At 54.1% G+C, this 16,790-nt stretch overlaps 1 protein-coding gene across 1 annotated transcript in view; it reads right to left on the bottom strand.

Moving 5' to 3' along the window:
- Positions 1–7,831: 7,831 nt before the first annotated feature.
- SMIM35 (small integral membrane protein 35) overlaps positions 7,832–16,790 on the bottom strand; it is a 51,052-nt gene continuing 42,093 nt past the window's right edge. The window contains exons 3-5 of the mRNA XM_058690424.1: positions 13,378–13,494; positions 12,367–12,400; positions 7,832–11,709 (exon numbers count right to left, since the gene is read on the bottom strand). Coding sequence (XP_058546407.1) covers positions 11,610–11,709; positions 12,367–12,400; positions 13,378–13,494 — 251 coding nt within the window. The 3' untranslated portion in view covers positions 7,832–11,609. The remainder of the gene's footprint in view (positions 11,710–12,366; positions 12,401–13,377; positions 13,495–16,790) is intronic.

Below are 16,790 nucleotides of genomic sequence, written 5' to 3' on the forward strand. Positions count from 1 at the left end.
CAGACTTCTGCCCCGGAGGCCTCCCTGTCCTATTCCTAAGAAGTGTGGATTTGGCCACTTACTCCTGGAAACGAATGTTGCAGATGGCTCCAGCCCCAAGGAAAAGGCCCCCGAGGCAGGCTGGGTGGAGAGCGGCAGAGAGGTGAATACACAGATTGAGAGAGTAAAAGGAACCAGCAACCGCGGACAGTTCGGCTGGAAGAGACCAAACCCAGAGCAGCTTGAAGAACGGAGTCCCAGGATGTGGGCTCGCCTGCTTCCCTTGTGACGCATGAGTGGGAGTTTGTGCTGGGTCCCCTCTGCTTTGAAGCTCCTCTCTGCCTGCCCAGCCCGGACAGCCAGGGCTCGTGGGGCAAACAGCGATCTTCCAACAGTCGGTGCCGAGATGCTCACAGGCTTCTCGGCAATTTGGATTCAAGTCCCCAACAGAAGGCCCTCTTTGTTCTTAAACTGAGTAATCTCCCTCAAGGGCTTTTCCAGGCTGAGGAATGTGTGATTCTGCGTTTCTGTGAGCTAACGGAACTTCCTCTTACCCAGGAGACGGGGGAAAATGGACCCACGTTGACTGAACAGGAAATTCTATTGAACTGTTTTCCCAACTTTCTAAATAGCTATGTCAAAGAATCTGCCTTGTCTTCCCCGAAGATCTCTACCCCTCCTCACCCCACCTGCAAGGCACACACTATCACAGAACACACACACGGTCACAGGGTCGCGAGGGTGGTCATGGCCGCAGAGCCCACACTGCCCCGCTGGGTGGAAACTGTAGGAACCCCACGTGGGAACGGCGGAGAGAAGGATGCCATGGGCCACGCCCAACCGGGACAGAGCACTTGCGACTGAGAGAGGGAGTGTTTCGGGCAGCTCGGGCAGATTTTCTGAAGCCCCAGCCTAGAGGACACCAGGTAGTAGGAGGCATGACTCATCCGTTTCCTGTAGTGCTTCTGGGTTTCAGGGTTTCTTTTAAAGCAAATCCACAATTTAAAATTAAGTGCATTTTTATTAACGATTCACAGCACCTTTCCTCACTAGCCGCTTCATCATACGTCTGCATGGCTCCCATAAATATTCGACAAGGGTTGGGGGGGGACCCGATAAACACTCTGACAAGGAAGGGTTGGGTCAGTGTTTTAAAAAGATAACCCTGGCCAAAGCACATGGCACGAGTCAGAAGGGACAAGGCAGGATGTACTGAGACCTGGCCAGAAGCACTTATAGTCAGCATTTCATTTCTTCAAGAAGCATTTTTAAGCACCTACTATGTGCCGGATATGGTGCTCAGCCCTGGTCCGCAGTGAACAAAAGGGGTGCAGCTTCATGGAGGAAGCCATCTGGTTACGAAGATGAATATCAAGCTAACAGACTGACAGATACATCATTACAATCAGTGATAGGCGCCCTGAGAGGAACAAAGATGGAAAAAGAAGGGATGGTGGAAGCAAGAGGAGGGGAAGGAAGAGGCAGCTGTCTTCTTTTGCTCAGGCTGCCATAGAAAAATACCACACCCGGGTTGGGGGACGGGCTGAATAACAGACATTTCTCATAGTTCTGGAGGCTGTAAGTTCAAGATCAAGGTGCCAGCCAATTTGGTTCTTGGCGAGGGCTCTCTTCCTGGCTTGTGGATGCCCCTTCTCCTTTGTCCTCACTAAAGGAAGAGGGAGAAAGAGGGGAGGGGAGGTGGGAGGGGAGGAGAGGGGGGAAGAGAGGGGGAGGAGAGGGGGAGGAGAGGGGGAAGAGAGGGGGAGGAGAGGGGGAAGAGAGGGGGAGGAGAGGGGGAAGAGAGGGGGAAGAGAGGGGGAAGAGAGGGGGAGGAGAGGGGAAAGAGAGGGGGAAGAGAGGGGGAAGAGAGGGGGAGGAGAGGGAGTAGAGAGCGAGTGCGTGCTCCCATTAGGCGAGCTCTCTGGTCTCTCTTCCTCTTCTCGCAAAGACACTTATCCCACCATGGGGTCCTCCCCCTCATGACCTCATCTAACCCTAAAAGCCTCCCAGAGGCCCCACCTCCTAATACCATCACATTAGGAGTTAGGGCTTCAACACGTGAAATTGGAAGGGACACATTCAGTCCACCACAGGGTTCAATGACAATCCGATCCAATGACAATACTGAACAGGGACAGCAGGAATGGAGAGCAGGTGACCGATTCAAAAGGCATTCTGCGGAAAGAACTGGCAAGACTCAGTGGCAGGCTGCAGTGAAAGAGGCACTGATCCCAATCAAACATGGACGAGAAAAGCAAAATACGCACATGGGAAGGAGACATGGGGGGGGGCGCGGTGGGGGATGAGTTCTGGTGCCCTAGGACAAGTCACCCAAAGAAGAAGTCCTCCGGCAATTGGCAAGGCAGGCCTGGCAGTCGGTGAGGGCTCAGAGCTAGGGATTCAGATGTGATGGCCTTTGTGCTCATGCTGCCCCCACTGGATGGGAGAGCCCACACCTGGGTGTGGAACTGAGGACACAGATATGGTGATGGCCACATACTCCCCCCCCGCCACCCCGCAGCCAACCTGCAGCTGAAACACTCACCTATTGACCCCCCGCCTAGAGGAAAAGCAGGCTACCAGCCCTTTGCCCTTAGAGTGACAGGAGCCGTGTGTGTGCTCGGCATCCATCTCGTAGACCCCAGGGGAGCCTCATCAACGCCTCATCGTTGCTTAGACAAAGATGCAGCTGAGAGTTTTTAGTAAATCAGCGGATCAGTAGAGCTGATAAGCTCTGGAGCAGACATGGGGGGGGGGGCCCGGAGCACACTAGTACAGGACTGCCAAACGCCTGGGTAGAGGGTGCACCCATATACCTCTACCTACACAGGGAAGGAAGGGTTGGTGGAGGTCAAGGCCTCATGATGGCTCTGGAGAGAAGAAAAGCATTCTTCAGGATCCCGGTCACCGTGACCCTGGCGGTATTTCTTGCCCTCCACCGCCTAACACTCCCATCTACCTGTACCCAAGGGCAGTTTTCCAAAGTACCACCCACATCAGAATCACCCAAGGGTGCTTTTCCTAAGCTTCTCCCCAAGGCCCAGGATTTATGGATGTGAATTCCCAGGGTCCGGCTTAGTAAACAGGTGACAGGTGTTGGAGGTGGAGGTGCAGGTGACACCCCCCCCCCCCCCCCGCCATGCACACTAAAATGTAAAGGCCACTGCTTTTTTTTTTTTAATTTTTTTTTTAACGTTTATTTATTTTTGAGACAGAGAGAGACAGAGCACGAACGGGGTAGGGTTACAGAGAGAGGGAGACACAGAATCCGAAACGGGCCCCAGGCTCTGAGCTGTCAGCACAGAGCCCGACACGGGGCTCGAACCCACGGACCGTGAGATCGTGACCTGAGCCGAAGTCGGACGCTCAACCGACCGAGCCACCCAGGCGCCCCATGGCCACTGCTTTAAAGAATTTGATGATTGGATGTCTATTCTGTTAAACTCTACCCTTCCCCCCACTGCCCGTAGATGGTGTCACCCAGACCATGCCTTCAGATGCCACCTGGAGGCCGATGACTTCCAAATGTCCCAGCAGGACTTCTCTCCTGAACCCCACCTCCTCAGCAGCTCCATGGAGATGTCTGGCATGCACCTCAAAATTGTAATGTCCACAAAAGAAGGTCGGATTCCCTCACACGCTGAATCTTTCCCATCTTCCCCTCCTGAGTAACGATGCCACCATTCACCCAGTTGTTCAGGACAAAAGCCAGGAGTCACTCCTTCACACTCCGTATCTAATCCATCAGTTAGGTCCGATCAGCCCTACCTTCCAGATATGTGGTCAGTCTAATCACTGGTCCCCACCCCCACACTATCTTCCTGGTCCAATCCATTACCACGTCTCACCGGGACCACAGTTCATCCCCTCACCGTCCCTCTGCTTTCACGCCTGCTGCCTTAGCCTCCGACGGTGGGATTCGTACCACATGCGTAGTCTAGTACGGCAGCCAGCATGATCCTTATAAAATACAACTGCCCTGTGGAAAGCCCTCCCCTTTGCTCTTGGGCCAAAGGAGAGGCAAAGTCCAAATGAGTTGGTATCTGCCAGCTCCCCGACACCACCTCCTGCACTCTCTCGCTTGCCCATCCTGCTTTTAGCTAATCTCCATCTCAGGTCATTTATTCGAGTGTCTTCTCAAACACAGCCTCCTTGGGGAGGTCTCTGCTGAACCCCTATCCAAGTTTCCTCCCCATCTCCCTTCCACCCCTCCCTACCCCTAGCTTTTCTCCTCCAGAGCACTTATAACCTGAAATTATATGGCCTATTTATGTTTATTTGCTCACAGCCTGTCTCTCCCGAGAAAGATCTATGAAGACAGAGACCTCCTCTCTTTTGCTCACTCCCGCAGTCCCACAACTAAGAGCACACAGCAGACATCCCTATTTGCAGAATGAATGAGCAAGCAAATGATTAAGGGGAAACGTGCAATGGAAGGTGTAAGTATGGTCTTAGCCTAGACTGTCCCTCCAGAAGCAGAACCTTGATTCAAGGACTGTGGGAAGGTAGTTTCTTTGGAAGGTGATCACAGGGAACAAGAGAGTGAGAAACCAGGAGAAGAAAAACCCAAAACAAGGACATGCTACCAAGCTGGCTGTGCTGGCCTTGATCCCACTGGAATGTTCCTTAAAGAGTGTAGAAGTGTCTTCCAATTGTCCCCTGAGCATTGCCAGAAGTCCTGAGCTCCTGCACTGGTTGAGGCTTCCCCCAGAGGTGCTGTGCTCTCAAGCTGCTGGTGCGTGGGGCTGTCTGGGCTCCCCCAGAATACAAGGAGCCAGGGCAGAGAGAAAGTGACGTGTAACGGACACTGGAGATGAGATGTGTCGGCACAGAGTTGTAGCCCATTGACAACCGGCTGGAATCAGAGGTGGATCCAAGGATGGGAGGCACAGCACAGAGGCCCCTGCTGCCCGACCTGTGATGGAGACGTTCATGGGGGTCACAGAGGGGTGTTTGGCCCAGCTAGTGTGTTCAACGCACATTTTTTGGACTGAATGAAAAGGAGTAAAATGAGATTTATTAAATTATGCAAAATGAGGTTGGGAGACTCTCCCAAAGCTTGAGATCATAAGATCCAAGCCCACAGTTCAAACCTGGGGCCGAGAGACGACACGTGTCGTCTAACAGGTGCTGAGGGCACAACGCACTGGAGCGAAGGAAACAGGACCCTCACATGGAGGGAGTGTCCACCAGTCCCTCAGACTAATGGACAGGACCACAGCCAAGTTTCCATGGCAAGGCTGTCAGTCTGGAGATGGCCCACAAAGAGGAATAGGCCACAGAGCCACCAAGTGGAAAGAACACTGGGCTGGCCCGCAACTCAGGAGACCTGGGTTCTCGGACCACCCAGCTAGGTCACGTCGTATCAACACGGGGCCCTCAGTCTCCCCAGCCAAATGCAGAGAGTATGCTTCACTCTGACTTCTCTCTTCCGTGCCCCGGGCATACTGTTGTCACTGAATATACCACCACATTTAGCGCTCGCTTCACTAAGAGCTCTAGAGAGCAGAAACGTCTCTGTATGCTTCACGCCCCGCCGACGCCTAGGTGCTCGGTAAATGTGATGAATAACGAATGCACAAACGCACGGATTTCCTCACAAGGAAAAGCACATGACAGACGGTGAAGATGCCTGATGTCCAAACGTATCATGGCAATGCTGGGAACGTAACCTACAGCTGCGTGGTTCCTTGGGACACACTAGACTGAGCCCAAGAGAAAGCAGGCGATACACATAAATGTGATTTAAATTTTGTTTGCAGGCCTGTTGTCTCCTTAGCTTAGTCGCATCATACCATGATTATGCCCTTCCCTGCAATTTGCACCCTATGGCTCTCAGGTACTGTAGGAACTCGGGGCTACAGACCCAACAGGAAGCCTAATGCAAGGGGATGTGGTCAGGAGGCAAGGCAAAGGACCGTGACGATATTCAGCATGCAGTCATTCACTCCTCCAGCTAACACTCACTGAGCACCTGCCACAGGCAGGCCCTCTGGGAATATAGCAGGCGATAATGGAGATGCTTCTCCTCCTTGGCTAAGTCATCTCTGCAGCATGCACGCACGCACACGCACAGGTGTCTCCACCTACCTCCTCCCCCGCTCCCCTCCCCCAGCACCGTGGCACTGAAGTCACCCACGCTCTGCAAAAGCCTCACAGCTGGAAGGGAACTCACCGTCCTCAGGTCCGATGGCACCTGGGGCCCACCAGCTACTGGGGCTACAATGAAACTGGAGGCTTCTTACATTTTCCACCCATCTCCCTCCCAAAGGCTCCGAGCTTATATATGAAAAGCCCTATCCTAGGCTTTGGGGAGTGGGGAGACACCCACCCCCCACCACACACACACGGCTCTGCAGGAAAAAATCCAGGAGACAGGGAGCCCACCAAGGCCTTGACATCCAGCACTGCCCCACCTGTTGTTTTGTTGGCCTGTTTGCTACTCTGGGCAGACAGAACATTTTCACTTCTGGTCCCCAAATGTGAGAATTCACCAGGCCACTGGCTTCCTGTTTTGTACCAGATCTGCTTAAATACCACTGCTTCTAGACAGTTTTTGATCACTAAGCAGTTTTTTAAATATGGTAATGATACTCCCGTGTGCCCCCACTTTGAGGTTCTCATACCACTGGGGCAGAGAGACAGCACCACAGAAGCTGGCCCCGCATGGCCACTGGCATGGAAGCAAGATCAGTATGACTGAGAGAGAACCTAGAGGGGAGCCGAGACCCCTCCGCACCTGCCCAGCCTCTTCCTGGTTTCGACCCTTCCTTAAGGTAGCCCTTAAACAGACAAAGTCACCACTCGTGTGTGCTCTGGGTCCAGACCCGGACCTGATGATGGCCACAGGGTTGCACGTGACTGAGGACGAGCAAAGAAAATCAAAAGCCTTGGTTGTTAGAGCACCCAAAGCTAGACTGGGGATCAAGCCAAGCTCAAGGTTCCCCAAAAAGACTGAGCAATATTCCCTATGGCTATGGCCAGAGCCATACATCTGCCACAGAAAATTCAGAAAAGGTGTCAGGCCTGAATTTTGCCTGCGGCAAAGTACCCATCAAACAGGAGGGGAGCTCAGCTAATCTCAAGAGAGACTGGGAGGCCCCCACGGTGCCTGGCACAGTTCCTGGCCTATTAGAGAAGCTGTGTGAATGAATGAATGAATGAATGAATGAATGAATGAATGAATGAATAGAAGGGAATAATCAATAATTCAGTTAAGGAAGCCAGAGAGTATTTGTAATTAAATTTGAGAAGACAACAAGACCCACCAGTGGGGAAGTGAAAACAGAGCTGGCATAAAGAAGGGGCAGAATTTGATGATTTGGAGGCTGAGGTTGGAGGCTGGGGGTGGGGGGGTGGTGTAAGAAAAAAATAAAAGGAAAACTAAGGAATGGGTCCAATGAGAAGCTCAGAGCTGAAGACAGGGCCCTTTCTCACCACACCAGAGGACTCGGGAAAGAGATCAGAAGCTAGTGGGAGGGGCCTGCTTCCCGGGGGACCAGGGACTCAGGGAAGCTGCCAGCTTGGACCGAGGCTCAAAGTGGCTGACAAAGGATTATAAAGAAAATACATTCTTGCTTGGCCTTAAGCAAATCCTTTCACCAGACCCTGATCCTCTGTTCCCTCCCCTGTGAGGACGAAGGGAGACTGTGCGTACAGAGCCCCTGCCCGCCCTCACAGGTGCTCAGCAAATGTTAGTTTGCTGATAAAGAAGTTTCGGTTGGGAATGGTCCAGTCTTAGATGCTGGTCAGAGGCTGAGTAATATTTTGGATCCTAGACCACTGGAGTCTAAAGGGGCTACAGGAGTCACGTTTTACTGCCCACCTCCTAAGTTAGAAAATCAGAACTATATACTTTGTATTTGCATCTTTTATTGAACACCTACTATGTACCAGGTCTCACTCTAGACACAACACAGAGAGAAAAGCAACAACAAAAACAGACGATCCTTTTGCTCCTTCAGGTAAGAGAGCAGAGCCTTAGAGAAATAGTCCGATCCCCTCGACTTCCAGATGCAGAGACACAGATCCATGGTGAAGTGACAAGCCCGTGGCCCCACCCAGCACGGCAGGGCAGGCCAGGGCTGGACCCTGTTCGACAGTGTTCATTCGTCAGCCCACTAAGCCTGTGGGTCAGGCTCCATCTGTGAGGCCTCAAACTCTACTCAGGCTCCGGGACAGTCAGCAGCTGTGCAGCCTCGGGTAAGACAGGCTAGCTCTCTGAGCCTCAGTGTCACCAGAGGCAGTATGCGGCCACTACTAGACTCCCCACGTCACAAGGCTGCCACAGGGTTTAAGTCGCAGCGACGCGCGTGAAGATAATTTGTCCTCTGCACATTGTGCAGTGCAAGCAGTGTGGCTCTTCCGGTCACTGAGCGTCTTTCTCCAGGACAAGGCAGCCCTCCGGAGCCACACTGGGGGGTTCCTACTGTATTCTGGAGCACTTCCTACGTGGCCTATTTCCGGCAGTTACTAAAGACCTATGGGACAATAACCCTGCCCACAAAGGGCTCACCCCGGTTGGGGAACAGCACAGCTGGAGGACACACGGCCACCTCCCATCAGGATCTAACGGGTGACAATGAGCCGGGAATCCTGAAGGAAGCCACAGGGAAGAGGACACTTGAGGCAACCCTGGAGACTAGCTGTGGCTAAGAGGGGGTCACAGGGAGGGAGAAGACATTTCCGGAAGCCCTGGCAAAGGCACTAAAGAGGAACAGGGTGGCAGAGGGACCGGGAACGGCCAGCCCATAGAACTGCTGGCTCTCCTGACTGCATCCTGGCTCTTGGGGCTGGCAGAAAAGATCGTCAAGAGGAAGAGGAGGCTGTGGGGGAGGCCCCGGCAGGGCCATGGGTCTGAGTGCCCAGCCCACCCGGACCAGTAGCTAGGTTTCCAGGCATCTGTTCCCTAATCGTTCCTGAATACGCTGGAAGCCGCCACTTCAGGGCTCTCAAAAAATTCAGGTCAAATCCTTGGGTGAGGCCCGGGGTCAAGGCTAAAGCTGTGTTAGCCCGGAGGACTGCGGAAGTCAGGAAAACAAGAAGGAGGCAGAGGGGACAGGGAGCACGTCAGAGGACCCTAAAAGAGGAAGTAGCCCGGTCTCAGTTCCGCTCCCAAGGATGGGAAATACCCTGCGTTCTCCCAGCCCTCAGCAGCTGCTCCTGCCTCCCTACCTGAAGCCACCAAACCTGGGGCAGGACCGCCTGGGCCCCAGGCCCCATCCTTTCATGTTTCCCCAAAGTTGCTGAGGTTGCTGAGGCCCTGAGCACATTCAGGGACCTGTACGGGCTGCACACCCAGGATCCATGCTGAGCAGGGCATTGTCGAGAGTGTTTTTGAGGCTGGACGCCCCATGAGTTCAGGAATGGGGCCCAGCCTCAGAACTGAAACCCAAGAAGGATGTCAAAGTCAGCCCATCCAAACCTCCTCACTGCTCTCCCACCGCTCTCCCCATAAAGCCCTCAAGGGAGAGAGGGACACAAAGCCTGTGAAGGCTCTACCCGACTCTCACCAACTCAGGGATAGGAGAGTTGGGGCCCAGATCAAGACCTCCAAATCTAGAGATCTGGTTTACTAAGTCAGAGCTTGGCTACGCTGAGAGCATGGCCCCCGGATCCTGGCAGGGAGGGAGGGCACAGGGGCTGGTAATGCCCCCTCTCCTTCCTTCCTTCTTTCTCAATCGGCTAGAACCCAAAGCAAGAAAGAAACCATGCCCTGAGGAAGCAAGGACAGGAAGACGAATAATATGACTTCTCTCCTCCTCGCCTATCACTGTCCTGGGCTCCGGCATCGTATTGGCCTTGGTCCTGGGACGTCGGCAGGTTGTTTTCACTCAGGTTTCAGCACTGGCAGGGCCTCTCTCGGGCTCTGCTCTGTCCACAGCTGCCCCAGGAGCTCAGTCTCTCTGGATTGAACGACTCTGCATTAAAGGCCTGCTAAGAAGACACCCCAGGGCAGCCTCCACCTCAGGTCGAGTAGGGCACAGACCAGAGGAACAAGTAATGACTCCCAAGGCAGACAGCTCTACCGTCCATCGGCCTACACTTGGTTCGTGACTTCCCTCGCGCATTAGCTGGGTTTTTTGTTTTTTGTTTTTAGCCTCGCCTGGTTTCCTCCCCGACTCCTACCATTTCTGGTCTGCCCTCCCCATCACAGGTCAAGCCTTGCACAGGAAATGCAGAACACAGGGAGAGTTCTCCACCACCCACGCGTGCCCACCCATTGCAGGAGCCTAGAAAATCGAGTAAGATCATGTTTCTAGACTATTTTAAGTAGTGACCTCCAAATTATTTGGGAGGCACGGTGGCTGGTCAGCAGCAGGGAAAACAGACCCAGGTGGCGGACAGGGGCACGGGAGGGTTGAAAAGCACCAGAACTGAGCACAGAGCGGGGAAGGGCAGGGCAAAGGCCAAGCTCAGCCTTCAGCTGTTAGAGGAAGTTGGTTTATGGTAGGAAGGTTAAAAACAGTATCTGGAATCACCTCCACTCCCACATGACTTTGCCTGTTGAAGATCTGACTGGTTTTCCGGCCTCTGGAGTCAGCCCTTTAAGGGGAAGTGACTGGGGACGCCCCATGCAGAGCACCCTTCTGGGCCTGCAGGCCCTGGTCACACAGGGCTGAGCTGGGAGGGCTTTGTTCTCCAGGACACCTGGAACCCCTCCACAGGCTCAGGAACCCCAGGGACACCTAGGAAGGAGTCTTTACTCTTAGGCAATGCCTGCCATTTTGGTTTGTATGAGAAAGCCACTGCTACTCTACCAGACTGTCTCCAGAGCCCAGACCCCTCTTGGGGGTTCTCCCAGGTGCACCCAGAGTGACTCCTCACTGTCCACAACAGGGGACCAGGCCAGACCTTGAAGACCTAGGAGGGTAAAAGTAGCCCGGGGACCCCGGAGGAGCAGGTGCTGAGCCAGGAGCCTCCTCCTGCAGAAAAAGCAAAGGGAGAGCAACAAAGAGATGAGGCTTGGAAAGAATTCCTCTAAACCACTGCACCAGGCGAGGCTTTTCCCAGACAGGAAGAGAAGCTAAGAGAAAAAGGGGGGGGAGGGTCCATGAGGAACTGCTCGAGGGAGAGGGTGGATGGGAAAAAGCAACTGCAATGTGGAGGGGGAGGGGCTTGAAGGCAGGCGGAGGGAAGATGCGACCCAAGGGCCAGCCAGCTACGAAGCAGAGATGGCTCCTAGGCATTCAGTTCAGAAATGACACTCTGGAGCGGTGCTTCTTGGAAAGAGTGACCATCTAGAACCTTTGGCTCAGAGCAAAGAGTTAAGATAGAAAGCCTGACTCTCCTGACTCTAGAAGCTGCCATCTGATTAGAAACAGAACCTCCCCAGGAAGGGAAGGCAGGACACGGGTTGAATGCACAGGTGGAAAGGAGTTGTCTGGTGTTGGCAGGTGGTGGGGACAGTGTGACGCTAGGCCTTGGTTCCTGAGGTCACCTCCCAGAGACCCCACCCCTCAAGAAGTGGGGAGGGATGAAGGCAATCACCTCCTGGTTTCCGAGCAGTGCTTGGTGCTAGGCTTGGGTGCCTGGACCATCTGTGGAACTGACCAGGACAGGAGATTCACCCAGGAGCTCACCAACCTTCCACTCACCTCTCCAGGGCTCCAGAGGCTGACACTCCCCCATCAGACTAGCCTGTCGGAGAACTTCACGTAGCCGCCATCTGAACTGCTGACGTGGCCACTGATGGTGAAGGGTGGACCCACCTCCAGCTCCTTCAGGTTCCTGAGAAAGATGATCCGATCGGCTTTTGGGGGCTGAGAACCTGATCTCTCCTTGGGACCACAACTCCCTAGACCAGCGCATGGGAAGAACTTCCCGGCAGTGACTCCCAGACTGACTTACGTTCCAGAACAGGAGTAGGACCATTACTTGGGGCCAGAGGAGGAGGAGGCCTGCCCTGTGGCAGAGAGTGGACAAGACGGCTAGGAAGGACTTTCTGACCCCCACTCCCTAAATCCCTGGTGGTCTTCATTTGTTCCTTTCCTTTGACGTCACACTGTGCCCGAGGTTATCTGATTTGTAGTCAGGCCTGTGTCCACCACCAGCAGTGAAATGGCTGAAGACAGAGACCACGCTCACTGTACCCCTGGACACTAACTCCACAGCCCCTGTGACAATAGATCCTTCCTGAATAAATGATGAGTGAATGAAGGAATGGATGACTGGTCCCTGCCAGGGGGTAAATGCTAAGAGGGTCACCATCAGCATGGTCTTACATAATCCGGTCCAAGTTCAAGTTTTCATTCGTGACACTTTGTAAACAGACCCTGGCTCCTTCCTTTTCTCTGGTGTGCTTAGGGGGATGGGGAAGGGACAAGGAAGAGAAACCCTAAGTTTTGGCTCCGTACCTAACCCCACCCCTGCCGTGGATCTACTTACCGGATCTGATACAAGTTGAAGACAAAATTAGGCCCTAGGAAGACAGGCAGAAAAGAGAGAGTTAGTACCTCCAGGGAGACCTGCCCATCAGCTGTCTGAGAACATCTGGTGCTCCCTCACCCCATCTGGGAGGAGGGGGGTGGCTGGGCTGGACCTCAGGATGCTGTGGGAGGGCCCCACGCCCATTGGTGCACCCCATCTGCCCAGACAGAACCACCAGTTTTGGGGGGCAGATCCTGCCGCTAGGCATCCCCCCCTCCATTACCAGTACTGATTACCCTGGGAAAGAGACAGTCCTAGCTTAGAGTCCAAAAGAAGGAGAGTTGGGCTTGAACCTGCACTACGCCTGTCTCTAACCCTGTGACTTCGGCCCTCCACCTCGTCTATAAAAACCAGAGACTGAGAATCCCATCCTTACATGGAATTTTAAAGAAAATCGTATTAGGCGAAAGCGCGTTGGCACATAGTAGGTGCTCAACAAACATTTATGGACGCTGTGGGCATCCGCTGCAGACCTGAGAAATGTTCTCTCCCTCTGGGGATTCCCGCATGCCCTGCCAACTCTCCCCGGTCCTGTGGGTAGCACAGATGTGGCTCAGAGCTGGGGGTCCCGCAGCAAATTCCAGGAGACTCCCAGGGAAGCTGAAGCAAACTCGGGAGGGGGGTGCCCAGGACCCACGGGCAGGGGAAAAGAGACACAAGGAGCCCGAGTGGGGCCCCTGGCCTCGGGCCTCACACGGGCCTTGGGGATGGACTCCTGTGGGCTCTGAGGGAAAAGAAAGGCAGCTACCCGCTGGGTAGGAGGAGCCCTCACTCCCTCAATAAAAGCCCAGTACCCCACACCCCCCTCCTCAAGCGCTCAGCCACTGCCACTCAAGTCTTCAACTAATGCAGCCACCACAGGAAATATCTTTGCATGATGCCACGCTGAAGGGTGTGCAGCCGCACCCGAACTTGCCCACTGCGACAGGAGAGGAGGGGCTGGGATGGCAGGGTCCGGCGCTCACTCACCCTCCCAGCAGTACCCACGCTGGTACCACTTGGCCAGGCTGTAGCCCAGGACGGACACGAGCAGCAGCGAGAGCCCCACACCAAGGATCAGGCCCAGGGTGCTGATGGAGTCCTCACCTGCAGACACACACACGGCACCCTTGGTCGGCTGCCCAGAGCCCTCTCACAGTCCCCCACCCCATGTTCCAAGTCTCCTCCCCTCCCTCCCCACTGCCCCCTAGGAGTCTTGACCTGAGCTAGCTAGATGAGCCAAGTCATACTAAGACAGCAGAGTCTGATACTGGAGATTTTGAGAGTTAGCCCGTTTACCCAAAGGAACAGCCCTTGACAACAGAGATAGTATGGAGCTGGGAAGGCCTCTTGAAGCCACAGGCCTTCTGCTTGTTGGAAAAGGCACTGCTGTTTGGGGGGAGAGGCCAGGAGGTCTCTGTTCAGCCTCACTGGGAGGTGGAGAAGGACAGCCCAGAGACCTCAAGACCTTCGGTACCCTCCCTGCAAAGCCTGTGGCCCCAATGGCAGGGTGTTTACTTTTAAACTGTGTGCTGCTTATACTTATCGCTTCTTCTTCCCTTTTTGTGGTATGAGCTAAATTTATGTTTTATTTGTAAAGCCAAACCCAAGGGAGAAAGGGAAGAAGGAGGGAAGGTGGAGGGAGGGGGGGGAAGGGGAAGCAGGGAGGGGGGGAAGGGGAAGCAGGGAGTGGGGGCGGGAGGGGGGAGGGGGAAGAAGGACCGGACACCTCCCGGGAAATGACGTGGGCCTGAAGCAGAGAGGGACGCCAGCTTTCCAGGAAGAGGCTGACAACAGGAGCACCATGGAGAGACCCGTCTGCCCGGCCAGGGAGGGACGAGAAAGGCCAGTGCCATTCTTGCTGGATGAGTGCCAGGAGCGTGGAAGAATCAACCGACCCCCCCATCTCCATGGCCCAGGGTCCCGAGGCTCCGGTGGGGGGAGAGGGGCGGTGTGCCAAGGGGCCAGGAGGTTAGTGGCTAAGCACAGCCTTCTGCACGGCAGGCTTGCTTCCAAAGCCCAGGTCCGTTATTTGCCAAATGTGGGACCTGAGCAAATCCCTTTCCCTCACTAGATTTCAACTTGCCTTTATGGGGGAAAAAAAAAAAGGCATGAGAACGTATACCCATGGAGTCGCTGTGATGGTTAATGGAGGCATCATACGGACAGCACTCGGACGACTCCGGTGAACGTTAACGACAACATTATTGTTGTCGGTATTATCGTCACATGGCGGGACTGTATTTTTTAAATACTTCACGATTTCCCCTGCCCTAGCCTTTCCTTTCTCCCATGCCCCTTCTTTCCAGAAAAGCATCCCGGTTATTACCAGTGAGCATCTACTCAGCAAAGAGAAGGGGAGAGCCCAGTGCAGAAAGAAAGGGCCTGTCCTCCTAGTTTTAGATTTCAAAAGCCCAGGCCCTTAGAAAGATGGGACGGATTCACAACTTGGACAGGAGATGAGCCAAAGCAAGACGGCCCTCCTCGCCACACCAGGGAAAAAAGTCTCCAGCCTGGGGGAGGGAAGGGAAAAAGCGAGATCCAGAAAAGGGGAAAAAAAAGCACGGGAAAATATTGAAAAGATGTCAACAGGGTCCCAGAGAGAAAGTCCTTGTTCCCTGAGCCAAAGGCAATAGAACGTCCAGGCAGAGTTGTGGGATCTGAGAGCCAGAACTGTGCCCCAGAAAAGACAAGAGCCCAGCAAGGAAGAGTTTCGTGGAGCACCTCGGCGGATGGAGCCTCAGACAGCCTTGAAGTGTTGCTGTGTCCCCTCGTGGCACGGGAGCAACCAAATGGTTTGTGTGTCCCCAGGAGAAGCAGAGGGGTCACGGAGAGACCCTCGAAGGAGTGGAAGGAGTCACACAGCTGGGATCTCAGGGATCTCAGGACCCCACACAGCTGATACTCAAAGCCCAGTGCAGGTGATGGCCATTGCTACAGGTGCCAGCATGAGCAGATGGCACCCAGGGCAATGCATCCTTCCCCCACTCTCTAAGTTCCCCCACAACGGCGGCGACAGGGATCCCCAAAGCCACTAACGGCACCTTCTCTGTGCCAGGCTCTTGTTCTAGACACTTATGTTCTTTTTAATGTTTATTTTTGAGAGAGAAAGAGAGAAAGCGAGCGCGAGCGAGCAGGGTAAGGGCAGAGAGACAGGGAAACACAGAATCCGAAGCAGGTTCCGGGCTCTGAGCCGTCAGTTCGAACACACGAGCTGCGAGATCACGACCTGGGCCGAAGTCGGATGCTTAACCGACTGAGCCGCCCAGGCACCTGTAGACACTTGTATTACGGCAATAAGTAAAACGTAAAAATCCCTGTCCTCAAGGACCTTATATTCCCGTGGAGAGAGACAGACAATAAACAAAGTAAATACATAAAGTATAGCATACCGATAGGTGGCAGGGAGAAGGAAAGAAAGCAGAGGAAGAGACGGAAAGATCTGTGGGGATGTGAGTACAGTGTTAAATAAAGCAGTCAGGGGCAGGCTCGTGAAGAAGGGGACAGTTGAGGAGAAGGTGCCACAGAAGCTGAGGAAAGGAACACGCCACGTGGGTAGCTGCAGTAGAAACACGCGAGGCAGAGGGGGCAGTGGATACAACCGAGGCAGGGGCACGCCAAGCAGGTTCCAGGAGGGTCGAGGAGGCCCAAGTGGTGGGCAGGGGCAGGAGTCACCAGAGGATTTGGAGCAGAAAAAGGACACGACCTTGTATTAAAAGGACACTCTGCCGGCTACCGTGCAAAGAACAGACTGGAGCGGGGTGAGGGGTGTGATGATGATGATGATGATGCAGGGAAACCAGTCAAGAGGCCACCGCGAAGCTCCAAGCAGGAGACGCTCATTGGAGGAAAGTGGTGCGAGAAACTCAGAGGCCAAAGTCGGAGAGAGGCCATCCGAGGGGACAACAGAGAACGTGACGACGACCCAAGAGCTCAAGTCTTCGGGAGCGAGGGGGAGCGACCCAGAGGTGAGTGGATGGGTGACTCAGCAACGTGGTGTTCGTGGAAGCTGAGATTTTGAAGGGTTTCATCACAGAAAAGTACCGGGAGGAAAGCACCAGCAGGGAAATCACAGGCCTTCCGGAGACCCGGGTGGTGAGGAAAGGAGATGCACCAGCTCCGTGGCTGCGATTTTGTCCCCACCAACGGTGCCTTCTGGCTTAGGTAGCTTCCAGACACAGTTACCACTCTCTTTCACTTCTTCATCTCTCTGGGATGCTCTGGAACTAATATTCTGTACCTAGTCTCCCTTTGGTATACCTTTCCATTTTTCTTAGACTTCACGCACACAGAAACTGCACAGAATAACATGGTGAACTTCCATGGACCTCCTAGGAAGCTTCAAAGAATCCTAAAGTTCTGCCATTATGGTCTGTCACCTTAATTTCAGAGTAGCCTTCTCC

This window comes from Neofelis nebulosa, chromosome 10 (genome assembly GCF_028018385.1).
Source record: "Neofelis nebulosa isolate mNeoNeb1 chromosome 10, mNeoNeb1.pri, whole genome shotgun sequence".
NCBI classification, from domain to species: Eukaryota; Metazoa; Chordata; class Mammalia; order Carnivora; family Felidae; genus Neofelis; species Neofelis nebulosa.